The 19,533-nt window shown below is 49.2% G+C and overlaps 1 protein-coding gene across 2 annotated transcripts in view; it reads right to left on the bottom strand.

The window, feature by feature from the left end:
- Positions 1-7,960, bottom strand: part of Csmd1 (CUB and Sushi multiple domains 1) — a 1,636,907-nt gene extending 1,628,947 nt beyond the window's left edge. For both annotated transcript variants that reach the window (XM_048792812.1, XM_048792813.1), the window contains exon 1: positions 6,875-7,960. In XM_048792812.1, coding sequence (XP_048648769.1) covers positions 6,875-6,959 — 85 coding nt within the window. In that variant the 5' untranslated portion in view covers positions 6,960-7,960. The remainder of the gene's footprint in view (positions 1-6,874) is intronic.
- Positions 7,961-19,533: the final 11,573 nt, after the last annotated feature.

Below are 19,533 nucleotides of genomic sequence, written 5' to 3'. Positions count from 1 at the left end.
TATATATATATACACACACACACACACACACATATATATGTGTGTGTGTATATACATTGGTATAGATATATACATGGATCTACATATACTGCATTTTAATGCCCTTAGAATTAGAAATCACATTTCACCCCACTGCCCAGTATGCACTATAAATATTCTGCTATCTCAGAATTTTGGGGGGATAAGGGCTATGGGGGCTAAACACAATTGCAGTTTCTCCCACCATCCAGAACTCAGCTTGAAGAATCCCACGGAGTCTGCCTTGAAGCCATACTGAAACAGTCCCTTGGCCCCTGGAACTTTTAGAGGAGGACTCCAAATCTCTCCGCCATGGTGGCCATGTTGCCTTCTAGGGAGAGGGGGGACACTGGTGTTCACAGTGTGGCCCAGACACTCCCTTCCAGAGCTCCTCCAGTTCCACTGGGGCTCCTGTGGCCCATAGGCTTCTGGATGAGTCAGACAAAAACACAAATTTATTTCTATAACACTCTCATGTCATATTAGTTTTTCCTGAATTTTATTGAAGTGGAGAATCTCCAAAATACATAAAACCAAAGGTTAAAAAAAAATGTAAGGCACTTAGAATCAGGTCAATAGTCTATAAAATTCTTTTCTCAGGCTGCAATCATTTTCTAACAGTGACTCATTGGTGGAAAAACTGGAGGGTGGCACCAACAATTTGACTCCTTCATGTTTCTATTCCTCTTGCCCTTGTGTCAGTAGCAATGGCAATATTGAAATCATGCAGCACTACTTTCATGACTTCCTGCCTTACTAATGATGAGGGAGATTACACGGGGGGGTTATGAGCATTGAGACAGAAGTATCCCTTTCCTTTTACACATATTAAGATGGGATGACAATACTGAAATAGTCCTCCGGCTTACACGACATTCCCTGAGCTAAAACCAGTGCGACATAAAACAGGAAGATTTCAGCCAATAAACTGCAAAATGTATGAGCCACATAAAAATTACAGTACTTATTTTAAATGGTTGTTGGTACCTGCCTGTGTTGTTTTTGCTTTTTGTTTTGTTTTGTCCACCAAAGAAGTTGTAGATGGAGACAAAATATTGCCAATGCAGGTCAAAATAACACTGACTCTAACTCAAGTTAGTGTGTTGAAAGGTTGGTCCTCAGTGGAATGTTTACTATAGGTTGAGATAGGGTTTGTTAAAGGGTACCAGGTGCCTTGTGGATGATGGCATCTTTCATCCAACTATAACAAAGATATTTGAGGATAAAGAAAGACCTGGCAATTTTCCTAAAGCATTTATGGTGCCCTCCTCTCCTCCAAAGTCCTGGTTGATACAAATAATTTAAAGAACATCACAGCCAAGCTCTGAAAGAAAATTGCTTCCTACTTTTACCCACAGAGCGTGGTCTGCTGAGGGGCAACCAGGTGCATTATCTCTACAGAGCAATGCAAGAAGCCACTATTTTTTTTTTCTTTTGATACTGGGAATTGAACTCAGGGGTACTTGACCACTGAGCCACATGGGAATGTGGCTTTTTTATATTTTATTTAGAGACAGGTTCTTACTGAGTTGCTAGTGCCTCGCTAAGTTGCTGAGTCTGGCTTTGAACTCAAGATCCTGCTATTTCAGCGCCCCCTCCCCCAGTCACTGGAATTACAGACATGTACAACCACGCCCAGCTAAGCAGTCACTTTTAACCAACTTAATTACACAATTTTCTTCTGTCCTTTTCATATGAAGGAAATGTTCATTCTATTGCTTATCAACTTTACTACAAGGGACTAAATTTAACCCTAAGTATAGACTCAACAGTAAATCAAAGGTCATTTAAGGTCACAAACTCTGTGTGGGGGAGACCTACTTCCTTGAACATGGGCATAAATACTTACTATCTTTATGTCACCCAGTGACATTGGTCACACAGTGAGCCAAGCACAATGGCTGGCATCTGAAGGCAGCATGGAGGGGAGATTCCCTTTAGGACTAATTCATCTCTGGATAATGGAGACCTCTGCTTCTTTGCCTCAGGTTGCATACCCACATCGGTCCTCCTGGTTCAAAATATCTGCCTCTGGTGGTTATAGTAGCCAAACCACAGAATCAAACTGGGTTGAGTCCATCATTACCTCTGCAAGTTTCAAAGACCAAATTTCTACTCAATGGGCCTAAGGGCCAACAGGCCTTCAAGATGTACACCTCACTTAAAGGTACAAGTAATGCAATAACAGGACCGCAGGACATCCACACCTTTTCTCAGTATCCCCCTCTGATCTGTTAGTTACCAAGTATAATGCAAATAAATAACACAACATCACCACCATCTATGTGTCAGGACTATCCATGCAACTTGTTAATTACCCCATAGAGTGAAATGTACTCAAGCAGAATAAGTATAAAAGGCCAAAGGGAACGTGTAGCTTACGTTGCATGCATGCCAGTTAGAGCACTTTAATTTCACTGTGAGTTCAGAGTCCAAAAAAAAAAAAAAAAAAGAAAACATAAAAAAAAACTACCAGAGGCACATTTAGAATTCAGCAGAGCATAGAGTACTTAATATGCCATTTGCATTTTGACGGCTTAGAAATGTCTACACTGGATTTGCTGGATCCTCTGCAATAAGCACTAAGTGGCCACTGAGCCTTTGTTTATCTGTTTCTTAAAGGAAGCAGAACCATTTTCCTGACATTTTCAGAGCTGGGTTGGTGTTTGTTTGAGATGATAAACTGGAGACTAAGGAAGCACTGCCCTGGGAGGAGCAGGTTTTGCGTGGAGGACTTGGAAGCGCTGGGTTAAGGCAGTCTTCTTACCCGGCATGACTGGCCAGCTGAAAGCCAAAGTAAAAAGAGCCATTCCCTGAGATGGACATCGTCACCCTAGGTACCTATATGAAGACACAGATGGTTGACTCTACTTTGTGAACAACCAGAGACATGAAAAATTGTGCTCTGTGTGTGTATTATGAATCTAAAAGCATTCTGCTGTCATTTATAACAAATTAGAATTTAAAAACAAAACAAAAACAAGCCATTCGCTTTGTTCCCTAAGCCTCTGTGAGCAGAGATGCTTGAGACCCTGTGAATTCTGCCACCAGTGCCACCTACTCTTTCCTTCTCTGGACAGGAAACTTCATCATCCTAGTATTCAAGTTTAGAAGACCTGTCACATCTGAAAAAGAAAAAAAAAACCTCTTTTGTTTACTTATTTGGACACTTAAAATCACAAACTATCAACTAAGTGGGTACCCTAGAAGTCTCCCAAAACTTTTGACTAAATTGTCTGAGTTTTGAAAAATGTAATACACTTGACCATTTTTAAAAGTTGATTTGCTAAAGAAATCATGAATACAGAGACAATACCTGCATTTTAAGGGCTTCACCTCTTTAGGGAAAGATGGATTTTTTTTGGGGGGGGGGTGGTTATTCACAGGAGCTTCCTGTCTTCCTTACAAAACAGAGAAGAGGTGTGGTCCTACTGTAAATGAATTGGCAAGCAAATTAAAATTCCTAGTGTCCTTTTGGTAGTATTAAGTTTTTAAAAGGGAACGCATCTAGAAGCCTCCAGGTTTGGGAGGGCATTTCTTCTTCGCTGTTCGGTTACATGTTTTCTGTGGAAATTCAGCAAGGTGTGCCTTGAAATTCCTTGGATCGGTGCGCGAATGTTAGCAATACCTGAGCATCCCCCACCTTGCTCTTCCGGCCTTGCCCAGGTGAGGCTGCCTTGGGCTAGTCTTCCTTGAGCTGTATCTTAGGGTGCTTTCCAGAGTAACGCTTGCAAATGCCTGCATTCTCCTGGCTGCACACGTGCAGGAAAAGGTTGAGAAAGAAACTTTGACGGGAGATCAGCTGGGATCAAGGACGCAGATCTGAGCGAGTGCTCACAGAATAAGCCAATCCACCTATTTACTACATGAAAACGCTGAAAGCCTTCCTCATTTGCTGTGATGCCTGAAAATGTGTTGCTTCTAAGCAGACGCGCACTCTTGGGGTTCAACCTTTACAATGCCGTTAGTAATCAGAAAGAAAATGAAAATCACCGTGAATTGCTCAACGGTTCAGTGAGGAGTACAGATAACTAAAGCCAGTTCTCCAAGGGTAACGGGTTCCAATGACCTCAACTGCTGCCGCCTCCAGCTTCTCACGACTCGGCAAACAGGTCACGAATTACGCCCCACGCATCAAATACTCCGCGCTTGCCTTCGCCACAGTGCAAGCGGCCACCCGGGCGCGCGCGGCGCAGCTGCCCGCGGCCGTGGCCCGCGCCCTCTGCCAGAGCGCTCCTCCCAGGAAAAACCCTACTGCGCGCAGGCGCCTCCGAGGCGACCGATTCCCAGCAGCCAAGCCCTAGAACCAAGTGGCTAGCTCCGCGGCCAGAGGCCCGACCTTCGCCACCAGGTCTTTTCTTGGAACTGGGGGAATGGGACCCCGCCCCAGTTGCCCAAGCGCACAAACAGCGGCTCGGGAGCCGGCGTCACAGCGTCCTGCTTGGCTGCAGTTTCCTCCCGCGCGGCCCCACGCGCTCTTGACCTCGCGGGTGCGGAGGAGATGCGGCCCCGGCCCCGCGGGGGTTAATGAACAAGCGGCGCGCAACCAGCGCCGCGTGGGCCAGACAATAGCGCAGTGAGCTCGCAACCCAGCGTCCAGGTCCTCTTTGCGCGCGCGCACGCGCGCGTGTACACACACACACACACACACACACACACGCAGGGGCCTGGGACCTTGGGCTTGGGCTCTACTTCTTGGCTTCCACTACCAGGATATATGGTCCTCAGCGCACAGGAGCCACTCTCCTCTCTGGGGCTGCCCCTGCAGGCTCTGGGGCGACCAGGACTTTGTGCCCCCTCTTCCCTGTTCACCTCAGGATCAGCCAAAGCAGCCCCCTCCATAGCCTCCCTTCCGCCTCCGCCTAAGCCTAGCGCGGCAGCCCACCCGCGTGGGGGTGGAATCCGCCCGGCACACACGTGTGCGGATTATTAAGCAGGCGAGCCAGGGCCGCTGCTGTCTCCACGCAGCAACCTCTGCTAATTGCGGGGGAAGGGAGATCCAAGTGAGCAGAACTCAGGGGAACCGAGAATGCGCTCAGAGGCCGAGTTGCCAGCCTCCAAGAAAGAAAGCCCGAGGCCTGGATGGGCCTCTGGTGCGGGGAAAGGGCGGGAAGTTTTACAGAGTTGCCTGGCAGGTGTTTCCTCTCCACCAAGGGCTGATTTGGGCAATACCAGCTCCTATGCCCCTGACCCAAGCTACTTCTCCCAGCGACACATAACCACGCACACCTCCCAGGATGCAGCCCTGTTTGCCCTCGACTTTTCCTGCTTCCCTCTCAATTCCCAGCTGGACCAGTGAGACCAGAGGCTGCTGCCAGCTGGCCCTGCTTGGCGGATGGTGCCTGGGTGGCTGGTGGGTCCCGCGGCAGTAGACAAGACAGGACCTCTTGGCCACACAGGGCAGGTGGGCAGAGGGCGCGGGAAGCTCCCAACCCCAGCGACCAGGAACTCGGGCGACTAAGATTCACCATTCATCTCCCCGGGGTCTTAGGGTGCATCCCGCAGACACCCTTTGTGAGGGCAGATGCTTGTTTGGAGCGGCTGCTGGCGCGGAAGTCCAGCTCTGCCCCAGCCCTGAACGCAAAGGGGAGAAAAGCACCGAGAGCAGAAGCCCGCCTGCAATTCTCTCCTCCTCTCTCCAGGCCGGTCTGGAGTTTCACGGAGCAGAAGAGTCCTCCTTCGCCTTTTCAATCACCCTTGAATCTGGCCCACTGGAAGAATCAAAAATGGGGAAGGAGAATATGGAAAAGTCTGGAGAGGAAAGGGTAATTTCGTGTGGGGAACAAGCAAATGATCGTCAAAAATTTTTTTAACAAGATTCGATTCTATCCTTTAAAAAGAAAAAAAATCTGTGTAGATATACATATTTGCAGGAGCAAGACGATGGGGGTGTTGATTGACAAGGGAAGCATCCAAGGAGGGTGAAAATGAGGAAACGGGGCAGCTACTTTCCAATGTGAAAATCAATCGATATTCATATTCATCCTCTGCTCTCGGTTTCCTTCCCACAGAACAGACAAGTGCACAAGCTGTTGCCAGCCCAGCGGTTGTGCAGCCTGTAGGCTCCTTAGGGCAAAGCATTCCCAACTCATTTCAAGGAGAAAACCAAGTTCACAGAGCCAGGAGCCCCAGGAAGCACCCAGAGGGACCCCTTCTCCCAGCGGATGCGGGGAGGGGGGCTAACCCTGTGCACAGTGAAGACATCGGGTGGAAGCCCGGCCACAACTCCCTGCCTGCTTCCCCCACCTCGCCGGCGCCTGGCAACTTGCAAGGAGCAAAGTCCGGGGGAGAAGAAGAGGGGGCGACCTCACAGAGGCAGCTACTGTGGCTCCTTGAGTACGCTGGAGCGGGGGTGAGGAGGGGAAGGGGTTTAAGGTGCGAGGAAGCCGGCTGGCAGGAGCTGTGCCTGTCTGAACCCAAACCCCTGTAGAGAACCCAACTAGCAAGGCCGACGACTTTGCCCGGGCCGCTCTCCCAGGTGCCCTCATCCGGGGAGAAAGTCCCAACACCCGACCCACCATGCCCACATCTCGGAGGAGCCACAACGCTGTTCCAGCCCAACTCATGCTTGGCTCCTTTCTCCCTGACAATGCTCACAGCCGAGAACAGAGAAGCATCTCCTTTGAGCCCAAGTGAGAAGAAGGAAAGGCGGGGGTGGGGCGGGAGCAGACGAGGGTTGGGAAGAGGGCGATGGAAGCTCATCCCAGGCATCGCGTTCCCCCAGCGTCGGCGATGGAGAGCCACCGGGCCGTGCCGGCTGCTCTGTACCCTGCCATGCCCAGAACAGACACTTGCGTTCGCAAACCGGGCCTCCGAGGGTTCGGCGGTTTCCCCCGATACCGATCCAGCCTCTTACCCTTAGCTGCAGCGAGGAGCCCCGCACACAGAACCACCAGCGCCAGAAGCCGGAGCAGCGACTTGAATTCCCTCCACGCAGTCATGTCTGCAGATATTCCACACGCACAAGACACCGATGGCTCTTCTCAGATGCGCCCGTCTCCTCCGAGGAACGGCAGGGCGATGAACAGAGCCAAATAATCACCAGAGGGCAAGGCGAGCCGGAGAGATCCCGGTCCTGAGACCGGCAGCGCATCCGACGCCTCCTGCAGGTCTGGGCGCCCGGCTCGCTTCCCTTTCATAGCATCGAGTCCCGAGCCTCTGCAGGGCTGAGCTGCTCAGAGCGGAGACCCGGGATGGCGGGGCCGGGGCCGGGTCCGGGGACGAGCGCTGGCCGAGCCGGGCAGGAAGGCACCAAGGCGGCGAGGCTGTGGGAGGGGGCGAGGCGGGGAGAGGAGCGCGCGCAGCCAGGAGAGACCTGGAGAGGAGGCAGCTGGAGAGAGAGCCAGCGAGTGGGAGATGCGGGAGGGGCGCGGGGGGAGGAGAAATCCAGGCGAGAGAGAAAAAGGCGGAGAGCGCAGAAGACAGGCTGCTAGCGGCGCAAGGAGCCGCTGCCGTGGCGGCTGGACTCAACCATCCCTACCCACAGAGAGGGGAACGGGGCTGGGCTCGGCGCAATCCCAGACAGAGCCCAGCCTGGGCCCTCAGGCTCCCCGCACGGTGCTGCGCTCCATTCGGCCTGCGGCGCGTCAGAGCGCAGGCTGGAGAGAGGAGACTTGTTGGGCGCTCGGGTGGGGGAAGCCCACGCCGCGCACGGGGGAGAAACCATGTATTGGCAACTCCAGCAAACCCGAGGGCTCTGAGGGGGCAGAGGCTGGCTGGCCTCCATCTATTGATCTCGCTTTCGTAGCTGACCAGAGCGAAGCCCCCTGTGTAACTTAAGAAGGAAATGCAGGTGGAATGAAAAGGGCACAGCTCTGATCCCAGGGAAAATAACGTATATATTTTTATTTTATTTTGGAAATAGTCTGTAGCAGGTGACTATTTACAGGGAGTTATATTTTCCCAGTTCCTTACTTTGAGTTGTGTTAGGGTTACCCATGCACAGGATTCAGATCCAAGTGAAATTTAAAATGAGGAAGAGCTTCTGAAATTGACACCCTGGTCTGGGTGTGAGAGCTGCCCTGTAGACATACTCCAGTGAAACCCAAGATCACATTAAGTGGTGGGGAAGGACGGCAGAAAGAAAGGCAGATCTTCTTCTGATTGTGCAAAGGGATGGAGCAGGCAGAGAGAAGCCACTCTGAGACAGCAGTGTTTGATGCCAGGAGCTGCATTTCACCCAGCTCCCCAGATGCAGGAGATCTCACGCAAGCTCCAGGACTTGCAAAAGGCAAGACTTTCAGGGAAAGGTGGTGAGGTAATGGGAAAATAGAAACCTCAGGTGAGTGGTAATTTCCACAAGGGGCATTTCAAGGATTCCTCCTTGTTAATCAAAAGGTTTAGGTAATTTCAGAGGATTGGCAAGAGAGGAAGGTGAAGCCACACCTTGGTGAGGAGGATCATAACCCTCTCTGGAAGCACAGTAACATAACATACCAGCTACACACTGGTCCCTGGAGCCACATCAGGCTGGAACGGGAAGCCTGCTATCACCATCTGGACACCACTCAATTACACCTGCATTTGGTCTAGTCAGTCTTGGAGATTAAATAGATTGACAGAATCATAATGTGTCATATTTCTTCTGTAGATTTCTTAGACCCTTCCTGGCCCTGGTGCTGTTCTCTAGACTGCCTAAAAATGTGATGATAAATCCAGAAATGGGGGACTGCACTCTAGAAGTGGGAGCACCAAAGCAGGATTTCCTGAGTCTGCTTACAACCTGCCAGAGCAATGGGACACACCACCAATAAGACTCTTCTCTCATATTTACAGAGCTCCTAAGTATGAGGTGCCCGACTGGCTTCTCTGAGAGAGGCAATCCTAGAAATAACTTGGATTTTCCAAGGGCAGAGTCCTATTTTGTCTTGATTGTCTCTGGAGGGGGTCTAAGAAGACAGAACAGCTCAATAAAATGGGAGTTCCTGCTGGAAAGCCATGGGTCCTGGTCTTAACAACCAGCCGGGCATGGAGAGGAGAGGGCCCCCCTCTGTGATTTTAAATCAGACCTCAGAGGCCATCTGTAGCTCGGTACCTGAGCAAAGATGCTTCTTTAGACCCAGTAAGTGCTCCCATGGTCTACTTGGAGCTCTTTGTCAGAAGGCATTGATCTCCTTCGGGAGCTAAAGAGCTGCCTCTGAGAAACAGTGTCCTGTTTCTGCACTGCCATTCCTAATGACTCATGTCACCAAGAAATATTTCTGCCATTAAAAAACGTTTTCAAAATCTTACCATCCTAGGCTAGGAATCAGGTGAATTTCAGGTTATTAGGATCCCAATCAGGACCACTGAATGTTACTTGGGAAATCAAACATATTCACACGCAGCTGTGACAGGCACTAGGTTGAAGTCACCCTTCATGGGGATTTGCTTCGAAACCTTCTTTAGCCACCTTCTTTCTCCAGAGTACAAAGACCCTGATTCCTGTCATCAACAAATAAGGGAACCATTTATTTTTGGCCATATCACATATTAGGATGTTGCCATAATCCCTGGTGAGCTGTCCCTTGATCATAAGTTTGAGGAGAGTGGAAAGCATCTGCCAGATGAGAAGGTTGATTCTGTAACATGGTTGTGTTTGTGTGTAGTATTACGACCCCCTCCCCTGGATATCAAGACCAGCTTGCTGTGGGAGAAATCATGGGGCACTGCTGCCATCTAGTGCCCAGCTTTTCTTGTTTAGGGTTTGCAGTGAAATTGGTCCGTGGGTCTCCTCTCCTATCTGATGTGGGGTTCCTCTGGGGTTTTTGAAAGACACCCACTCCAGCCCCCACTGCACATGGTGTTCTGAAAACCTTCTTGTGATCCGGCCACATATAACGCCTATTGTTATGTTACCAGAGGCGGTTTTTCCCTTTTGACTTTTAAATGGTTGTGAAAGCTTGAGATCTATTAGAATTCTCATTCCTCTTGTTAGAGTACTCCTGCCCCAATGGGATCACAGCCGTGAAGGAAGGTGGGCCGCTCTGGCCCTTCTCCTCGAGGGTCTTCAGGCCTGGCTCAGTGCACATCTGCACTAGGGATTTGACTTCATTTCCCAGCCTAGGCGTGACGTACTGCACGGCCTCTGGATCCTGGCTAAGCTGCATTAGAAATATTATTGCCCTCAGGAGTGGGGAGAGAGTTGAGGAGGACAGTGATTAAAAGCAAAGACATCCTGACACTTTAAAAAGGATAAAGACTTCCCCCAAATCAGACACCTGAAGGAAGACTGGGTCACAAAGTGGCAGCATACACATCTGAAAGATGCTGCAAGGGAAGAGGACCAGCACATGTTAAGTGAAATCACCCTAGGAGGGGACAGAAAATGTGAGTATGATGCTTAAGATAAATATGGATTTTTAGAAAAATGCCCAAATGTGAATGCTAATTAGCTAGCAAAGCTGTACATGTGTGAAAATCTTAGAGATTGTAGTATGTTGCAGGATAGCCAAACTTGTCACTGTTCGGCTTGTGTATTGTCATATGTATATCTATTATGTTATGTATTATATATGTATATGGGGAGAGAGAGAGAGAGAGAGAGCGCGCGAGAGAGAGCGCAATGAAACAGTTGGGGGAAATTCTTTCTTGGTAGAGGTGTCAGTATGAGGGCTGCATGATTCAGGTTTCCCTAAATGCAGTGCCTGTCTTGAGAGAGAATCAAGTATGAGAAAACTTAAAGAATAAAAGCAGAATTTGTGATTATCACTTACTGTTTCAGAAGACGGTTGATGATCCCATGGAAAACGTGTTTGCCTTCGTCTCCCTCCAGTGATGAGAAAAGGAGGATTCAGGGGACATGTAGGGATCACACCATACTATGGCCAGCAGCAGAATTTCATCAGGGCTTTTGCAGCATCTGAGTTGAAAACCATTCGCTGCAGCTCCTTCCTGCCCAGAGGCCAAGGGCTCTGTACATGGCCCTGTGTGCTGCTTCATAGGAGAACAGAGCTAGACAGCTTTGGAACCTCCATTCCTTGATGGCAGGATGCGGGCGCTTCTCAAGTGCCTATGAGGGACTTTCCCTGGACCTCCTCAAAGGCAAAGGGACATAGGACCATTTGCAACTATTTATTCAAGTAAGTCTAGATTTTTACAACTATCTACACTGACTAAATTTATAATGTTGAAAACTTGCTGTGTTTTTCTTTGAATAACACACACACACACACACACACACACACACGACCGGAAACTAATATGACAAATTGGAGTCAGGAAACAACACTGTAAAGGAACCCATGGGAAGGGAGAAGATTGTGGATTTTCTGCTTTCACAAATAGGTAACTCAACAGAGGGGCAGGAAGTAAAGCATAGGTGTTGGTGGGATTACAATGACCTGGCTCATTAGAGCAGGATTGCTGAGCCCAGCCCCAAGGCTCTGAGGCAGCATTATCTGGGATGGGCCCAAGAATTTACATTTCTGACAAGTTCCAAGGTGACACGGGTGAATCAGAGAAATGCTGGTGCAGGAAGTTGACTTTGGAGCCAAAAGTATCTGCTTTGGATCCTGTGTTGGCAAAGTCCTAGACAAAAGACCTTAGAAAACACAAAAGCACTAACTTAGACATGTGCCTGTTTCCTCCTCTGAAATGCAGATGATGAGATTTTCCTCATGGACCTGTTGTTGGGAAAAACAAACAACACAGACACAATGCCTGATACATAGGAAGTCCTCAAAAACATCATTTTAGTTTTCTGTGTAGTCGGTCTCTGAAAGGGAAGAGAAGAAGGAAGTCCAGATGGGGACAGGCATTTCCATCTGCTCTAATCCATAGTCTAGGAGTGCATACTGGATTTGGGGAGAGATAAGAGCACATTCAGTCAGTGTCTCCTGGATTGCCTCAAGGTAAATCCAGCAGGAACCCGCCCAGGAAAGCCTGGCTCCGTTGACCATGACTTTCAAGATCAGCCTGAAAACCTGCCTCACCCCAGGTTTTCCCCTGTGCTTGTGGAACATTAGTGAGCCTGCAAAGCTCGTCTGGGGCCAGGTGAAGTGACACTCTGAATGCTCATTAATGTTTCCTCTGGCACCAAAGAACATTCAGGGCACAGGTACTCTGAATGCTATCAGTAGGGTTTGATGGACAAGTGGGCACATCAGTGAAGGGACCAAACTCTTCTGTTGCCCCTCCAGGATTAAATATTGCCCTACAAGCACAAATCAGTGCGTCCTGCCTAGTGACTGCAGGATTACTGGAAATTGGTGGTGTTTTCCAGGGACGTCACTGAACCAACTCTCCAAGAGCCTGTGTCTCAGAAGTGCCAGGCTCAGTGTCATTCTCTCTCTCCCTTGTGGAAAAGCCACTTCACCCCTGTGACTCAGTTTCCTATTTTTGCAACCAGAGTTTGGGCTAATGTTTATGCTGCATCTCAAATTCTGTTCTTTCCTTTTCTGTCCTTGGATTTCACCCTTTTCCCATTTTTCAACTCACTCCAAATGCCATACATTGGCACCTCTGTGTAAGTTCAGTGAGTTCTCTACAGGAAAGTCATTCCAGGATTGAAAGACAAAAATTTGTGTTAACCAGGGAAATAGTCACAAGCACACACCGTGTGCGCGTGCATGCGTGCGTGCGCGCGCACACACACACACACACACACACACTCTCTATCTCTGCCGTGACTTTGGAACACGCTGCATCAGTGTATCCATAAGCCTGAATGATGGCTCCAATTTCTTACATATCTTTCACACACACACACACACACACACACACACAAACTGAACCGTGGAGTGAATACCAAGTGAAAAGTAACCATCCCAGTCACAAATAAGCTGACCCCAGATGTCAGGGGGCAGGGGCTCTCCCTGTGTTATAATAGACCCCAATATTGAGGAAGCACAGCGCTACGGCGTTTTCCTCCATTCGGTTTTAGGACTTGTGGAGAGCGCCTTCCCGACACCTGAAAAGTGGGCTCCGGTGCCAGTGGCCTTCCATTCTGACGCCAGGGTGTGTGGCCCGTCAGACATGTCTGCTCCACTGCCCTTGGGCCTGCCGGGATGGCCAGACAGAAGGCTCAGCGTGTCAGTGTGTCTGCAGTCGTACTGCCCAGCTGCCCTCCTGGTCTTGGAGGCTTTCCAGTGTCCAGGAGCACTCTGTGTGGAAGGTGCTCCTGGGGCTGGACAGTGGCTAGTCAGCTCCTAACAGGATCTTGTGTTGAGAAGGTGAGGTCCCTCACCAGCACTGCAGCAGGCAAGTTGTGGGGTGCAGTGGGGAGGGGTCCCCAAAGGCCCTCCAAGATCCCGGACAGAGCCCCCCCGGGAACTCCCCCACAGCACCCTTCCCCCCACCAGGCCCCGTATCCACCTGCTCCTGTCGACCGTCTCCTACGTGGAGAAACTATTTCTGTGGGCAAAATGTGGATTTCCACTAACCTGAGCTAATGTGTCAGTTCCTCTGTTTCCTAGCCAGGTGGCCCTGTGTGGTACCCTAGATGCAAGAATAGATTGCCTTGTTTTTAAGAGACCATTTCTTTAACTCATATGATTGTTGTGAGATTAAGTTGATATATGGAAAATGCTGAATTTGAATTTGAAAAGAAATAAAAGATCAGTTCCTTATTCTCTCCATTCTTTTTAGCTTTACCTCTGAATTTAAATCTATTTTGATTTTTATCCCCTGTAGGATTGTCACTCCTTTCTTATTGATTGAAATAAGAGCCTGTAAAATATTTCCTGAAACTGTGTCTGCAAGAATCTTCCCTGTTGGAAAAGAGTCTCTGAAGAGCTCATGCTCATCCTTTGAACCCCTGCAGAACCACCAGCTCCTGGTTATCCCTGTAAACATGGAGGGTGCCACAGTCAGCACCAAAATGATGGGCGACTGTTGCCACGTGTCCAGCTAGCGCAGGCCGCAGCTGGCCTGAGTGGCTGGGGCATGCGGGTTCTGCCCAGGAGCAGAGAGACTATGAACCACGCCAAGCCTCTGGAGTCCGGTATGCTCCTAGGCTGGAGGAGAGAGGCTGGAAGACAAACAGCATACCTGGGGGCTTGTAAATAAGTGTCGTAAGGAGGACGGAAGCAGGAGTTGGAGTCCATGCCCAGTGCGTTCCACGGTGCCTCCTCCAGCATGCCCAGGGCCTGAAGGAAAGATGCAGCTGGGGATGGGCTTGAGGAATGGAGGAGTGCCCTGGGGAGAGCCTTGTGCAGGGACGCCCACCTAGAGAATTCCAGGCACATTTACGCCTGGTGAGGAGACTTATTGAACATCTCTCCGAAGCTGGGACCCATTGTACTGAGCTCAATGAGAATCTGTGTTTGGTGAATATGCACCATTTGACAGGAGGAGGGGAGTGTTGAGATACAGTACAGGGTGTGGTGAGCAGGACAACAGCGGCTGCCCAGTGGCAGCACCCCCATCCTCCCCTACATCACGGGAGCCCATCTCAGCATTCCAGGCTTCCCCGTTCCTGCTAATAGGAATGGTAAGAGGATATGAAGAAGGTTCCATATCAATGATTCCCAGGGAAATGCAAATCAAAACCCCAATGCGATATCCTCTCACCCCAGTTAGAGTGGCTATTGTCAAAAATACAAAAACTAACAATTGCCTGTAAGAATGCAGAGAAAGAATAGTGGGAAGGTAAAGAAGGATAGCCATCATAGAAAACAGTATGGGGAGTCCTCAAAAACTAGAAATAAACCTAGAGATGATCCACATAAACCTCTTCTGGTATATATCCCAACAAATTGAAATCAATATACCTAAGAGATACCTGCATGTCCATGTTTTCTGGTGCACTGTTCACAATAGCCAAAATATGTAATCAGCAGAGTGGATAAAGAACTAGCAGACACACACAGGTCCTCACACACTGGTGGAAACTGAAAACAGCGGTCACACAGATCACACAGGTCACCAGGGGCCAGGAGGGGGTGTGTGTTGAGGGTGCCACAGTACTGTTAGGAGACCGGTGTGACCCTCATGATCTGTAGCAGGGGTGCACTACGATTGTCTTCAACATGGAACGATTTCTTTCAAAACACATAGAGAGGAGTTTGAAGCTTCCCAACTCAGAGAATTGAAACTATCTGAAGAGACAGAAGTGCTAATTGCCCTAATCAGATCACTACACGTGTGTACATGTACTGAATTATACCATGGTGCCCAGAAATAAGTACTTCTGTGACACGTCAACTAAAGATCTCAAACATTTAAAGCATCTTTGTTAGCAAGAAGCCACATGTTGTCCTACTATGTGTCCCTGGTGCCTCCTATGCACATACCCAGGGAGACGGCCAGCGTCCTCCTGCTTCCTGTCTCTGAATCTGGGCTCTGGATGGAGGACTTGCTCTTCTTCAGTGGGGATGCGTTAATTCACATCCCAGTGACGGGGAGAACATGATGTTCAGACAGAGGCAGCTGCAGCAGGACTTCCCGAGGTGTCTACCCCTCCCTGAGAGTGGCCCTGTGGACCTGAGCCCTCGGGATGGGGAGCAGGTGGGGGTGGGGGTGGAAGCTGTTCTGAGCAGGCACAAGGTCACCTCATCCCCATCCAGCAAGGTCGCCAGCTCAGATGCCAGACAAGGGAAGTGCTGAGGGAGGCGGAATCTCTCAGAGATTGAACGCAAAGACCGATCTTCGCGGCCGGGATTGCTGTGCAGTGGAAATGAGATCGCCGTTCTCTCCTGCTCTCCTGGGCCTGGTGGGAGGGGTGTGAAGAGACGTCCTGTTCACACACATGGGCTGGAGGACACAGCCCTGAACCACAGCTGCACCAGGGGCCCCGTGCCTCAAATGCTCCGGATGTCTGTACAGGACCTTTGGCCAGTGCCCAGGCTCACCTTGGACCACACAGCTTCCTCCATCTGGGAGGAGTCTGTTTTCTGGGCTCCATTCAGGTGGCCCTCCGTGGAGAGGATAGGCCCTCGGACACTGCCCATCAGTGAGCGTATGTTCAGCAATGGGTATGGAGGAGAATGTAGGTATGTGTGGCACTTTCTGAGCTCAGGAGGACAGTCTTGGGTAAGAATGAACCAGCAGTCCCCTGGGGCAGTGCCCAGCACAGACTTCACAACGCAGCAGGAAGGGACTCTGTGTGGAGCAGGGCAGGTGGGTGACGTGCAGCAGGGCTCCTGGGAGCCTGGCTGTTCTAAGAGACCAGAGACCATGAGCTCTGGAGCGCCACCAAGGATGCGTCCCTTCTTCTCCAGACCCAGGAGGCCCCGGAGGATGGAGAGCCAGGCACTGCTGCAAGTGAAAACTTGGTCCTGCTTAAACTTGCTCAGCGTCACGGAGCCCTCATTCAGCAGCCAGGTGGGACCGGGATGCCATGATGCCTGGAGCCCGGGAAAGAAGGTCTCCATTTCACAGTCTTCAGCTGGGAACGGCCTCTGGCATTTGTAGTAGGAGAGAAAATGTCCATGGCCCTTTGAAAGACACTTTGGCGCCCAGGTGCACTAAACGTTCTGATAGTATACTGATCACGGCAATTGGCCACTGGAGTCATTTTAAGGAAGCTTTGCTACAGAGATTCAGACTTCATCCCCAGGCTAATGAGCTCTTCTCCCCTCCCACTTTGTTTTGTTTATAAAGCTAATTCAGAAGATCAAAGAAGGGGCTTGATGTTGCAGCTGTCGGGAAATTAACTGAGCAGTGGGCTTAAAAATGTGGGCGTAAGTTTATATGTGGGAAGATCCAAGTCACTATCTGACCAACAAGCCTTGAAAGGAGAAAGGAAATAGATGTCTCTGGGTGGGGTCAGAAGTGCCGCACAGTTTAGCCAGGGACTCCTATGAGAGCCAAGTGTACCAATTTCCGTCAGGTTTTAAGAAATTTTTTCCCTGTCACAAGTGTAACCTTTTGTCATTTCCTACAACTAAATAGCAGAATCTAAATCTCATAGGTAGATTCAATGGGATACATATATTTATGGTTTAGATATGAATGTTCCTCAAAAAGTAATGTGTGAGACCATGCAGGGATTTTCAGAGGGTGATGATTAGATCATGAGAGGTATAAGGTGGTGGGGTGCGGCTGGAGGAAGCAGGTCCCTGGGGGCATGCCTTTTGGTTTATCTTTTGTTCCTGGTGAGTGGAGTGAGCTGTCTCTTGGCTTGCTGGCTGCCTGGTCCTAAGCTGTTTTCCTCCTCCAAGCCCTCCCACCGTGATGTTCTGCCTTACCTCAGGCCTAGGCCTGTAGATCCTACCAAACATGGACAGGACCTCTGAAACCTTGAGCCAAAGTCACCTTTTCCTCCTGTCAGTTGTTCTGGTCAGGTCTTTTGGCAACAGCAGTGAAAAGCTTGACCAAAGCATATACATACGCAGAGACACACATGCAGGTGCACACACACCTGCTGGCTCTCTCACACACACACAGACACACACACACACACACACACACACAACTCTGAGTTACATATGCCTGACTGCTTTTTTTTTTCTTTTAAGTTAAGGGCAAGCTCTCTTATGGACTTTTGAAGATATGGGTAGAAGGCAGTTCTGAGACCTTTGATGGAAATTCCGGTGAGGAAACCAGAGTAGGTCAGCCTGATGCAATATCCCAGTGTCATAGGAAAAGCAGTCACCATGGCCACTATGTATTTATTTTATTTTATTTAATTAATTAATTTATTAAAGAGAGAGAGAGAGAATTTTTTTAATATTTATTTTTCAGTTTTCGGCGGACACAACATCTTCGTTTGTATGTGGTGCTGAGGATCGAACCCGGGCTGCACGCACGCCAGGCGATCGCGCTACCGCTTGAGCCACATCCCCAGCCCAATATTTATTTATTTTAATCTAAGCATGAAGTGGAGACCCAGGAGGGAGAAATAAACCTGGCACTTGCTGGCTTCAGCAAGCCCTTGGGTAGAGTGGGTGCCAAGGAGAGGTAGAGGAGAAGAAAACCAACTTAGAATAAGCAATTCCCATCTTGGCCCCTGTATCCATGGGTCAGCCACGGGGACTCTGGAAACTCCCTGAGTCTTGCTCCATCTTCATTCCATTAGCTCTTTAATCACTATGCCAATAACACCTGTCCACAGGCCACCTGGGTCATTCTGGGGGTATGAGACATACCATAGGAGGAAAGAATCTAAATTAAAATGGTTTGCACCGATATTAGTTATTATTATTGATACGGTCAGATTTCATTAACAAGGAGATTGGGAAGTCGTTCACATTCATTTGTCATTGCAGACATAGAGGTCTAAATCAACATAGCCAACATGACCTTTACTGTGGCAGCCAACAAGATAATGGATCTAAGCCTGTTTATTAACAGTCAAATGCTATACATTGTGATTATTTTTAATGAAACAAAAATCCAACAAGAGTTGAAGATGTCAAGTGAACGATCCCTCTTTCCCGTGGGTGAGGGAGCTGAGGTCTGAAGAGGAGGGTCTTCTCAGCGGGCTTGCTCAGCAGGCCTCTTTGGAGCTCTTGGCAGGTGCGGGCATGCTGTTCAGCGCTGGCTGTGACAGACACCTGCATTGCCCTCCACACCCGCATGGTGCACCTATGCTCTCAGCCTCATCTGGCCCTTGGTCTGACCTTGGGCTATGGCTTGCATGGGGCGTGTCCCTGCCAAACCTCACAGGAAGGGAAGCCTCATGCCTCAGTGTGGCGGTGTCCTGAGGTGGAGTCTTGGGAATGACTAAGTCCTGGGGCACTCCTTTGATGGGCCACTGTTTCCCCAGGGAGGCTGAGCTAGGTCTCCCTGGGTGGGATCAGATGCTGCAAGAGCAGGTTGTGGTCCACAAGGTTATCTCTCCCACTTGGCTTCTTTCTTCCCTGCGTGCTGGTGGCCACCCCAACTAGCGCTCTGCTGCGTGGTGCAGTCTGCCAGGTGATGACGCAGCAGGAGGTCCTCGTCCTATGCAGCTGCTTGATCTTGAATGAACTTCCCAGTCTGCAGGAAGATAAGTGAAGGAAGCCTCTTCTCTTTCCATAGCGCCAAGCCTGCAGTGCTCAGTTATAGCAACGGAAAACAGAGTAAGACCCTGCAGCCTGAGGAATGCAATTGGTACACAGGGAAATGGGACTGGGTGGGGGGGGGCAAGTGACCTGTCCAGATCCACAGTCCATATCACAGTGTTGGTCCAGAACTAGGGTTCTTTTTGAAAACAGAGCTGAAATCTGCAGATTTCAGAAGGTTATAAATGGATTTGTGAAAATGCTTGGCAATTGAAAGAAAAACTGTTAAACACAATAACAACATCTTCCTACAAAATATTAAAAAATCAAACTTATTAAAAACAATACCGTTCCTGATGAAAAATTAGGGTAGAGATTGTAGATATTGTAGAAAGAGGGATTTAAAACCTGTTTCTATGCATGACATTCCCAGGGGACTGAATGTGTTGTCAATTACATACTTTTTTTTTGGGGGGGGGGGCACGTGTGTTCATTTTTCTGAGGAGATGGTCCATAGTTCCCCAAATGTTAAGCCATCCTGATATGAAGAGTTGCTTTGTTTAGAAATAAAGCTAGTAATAAATTTTGCCTCCTTTTCTTAAAAAAAGCTTCATCTATGTTAAGAAAAATGAAACACCCAGAACTTTTGCAAATAATGCACGCCCCTGTT

Source organism: Marmota marmota, unplaced genomic scaffold (assembly GCF_001458135.2).
Source record: "Marmota marmota marmota unplaced genomic scaffold, marMar, whole genome shotgun sequence".
In the NCBI taxonomy this organism is placed as follows: domain Eukaryota; kingdom Metazoa; phylum Chordata; class Mammalia; order Rodentia; family Sciuridae; genus Marmota; species Marmota marmota.
The sequence above is the reverse complement of the archived record's forward strand: the minus strand, read 5'-3'. Positions and strand labels throughout refer to the sequence as shown.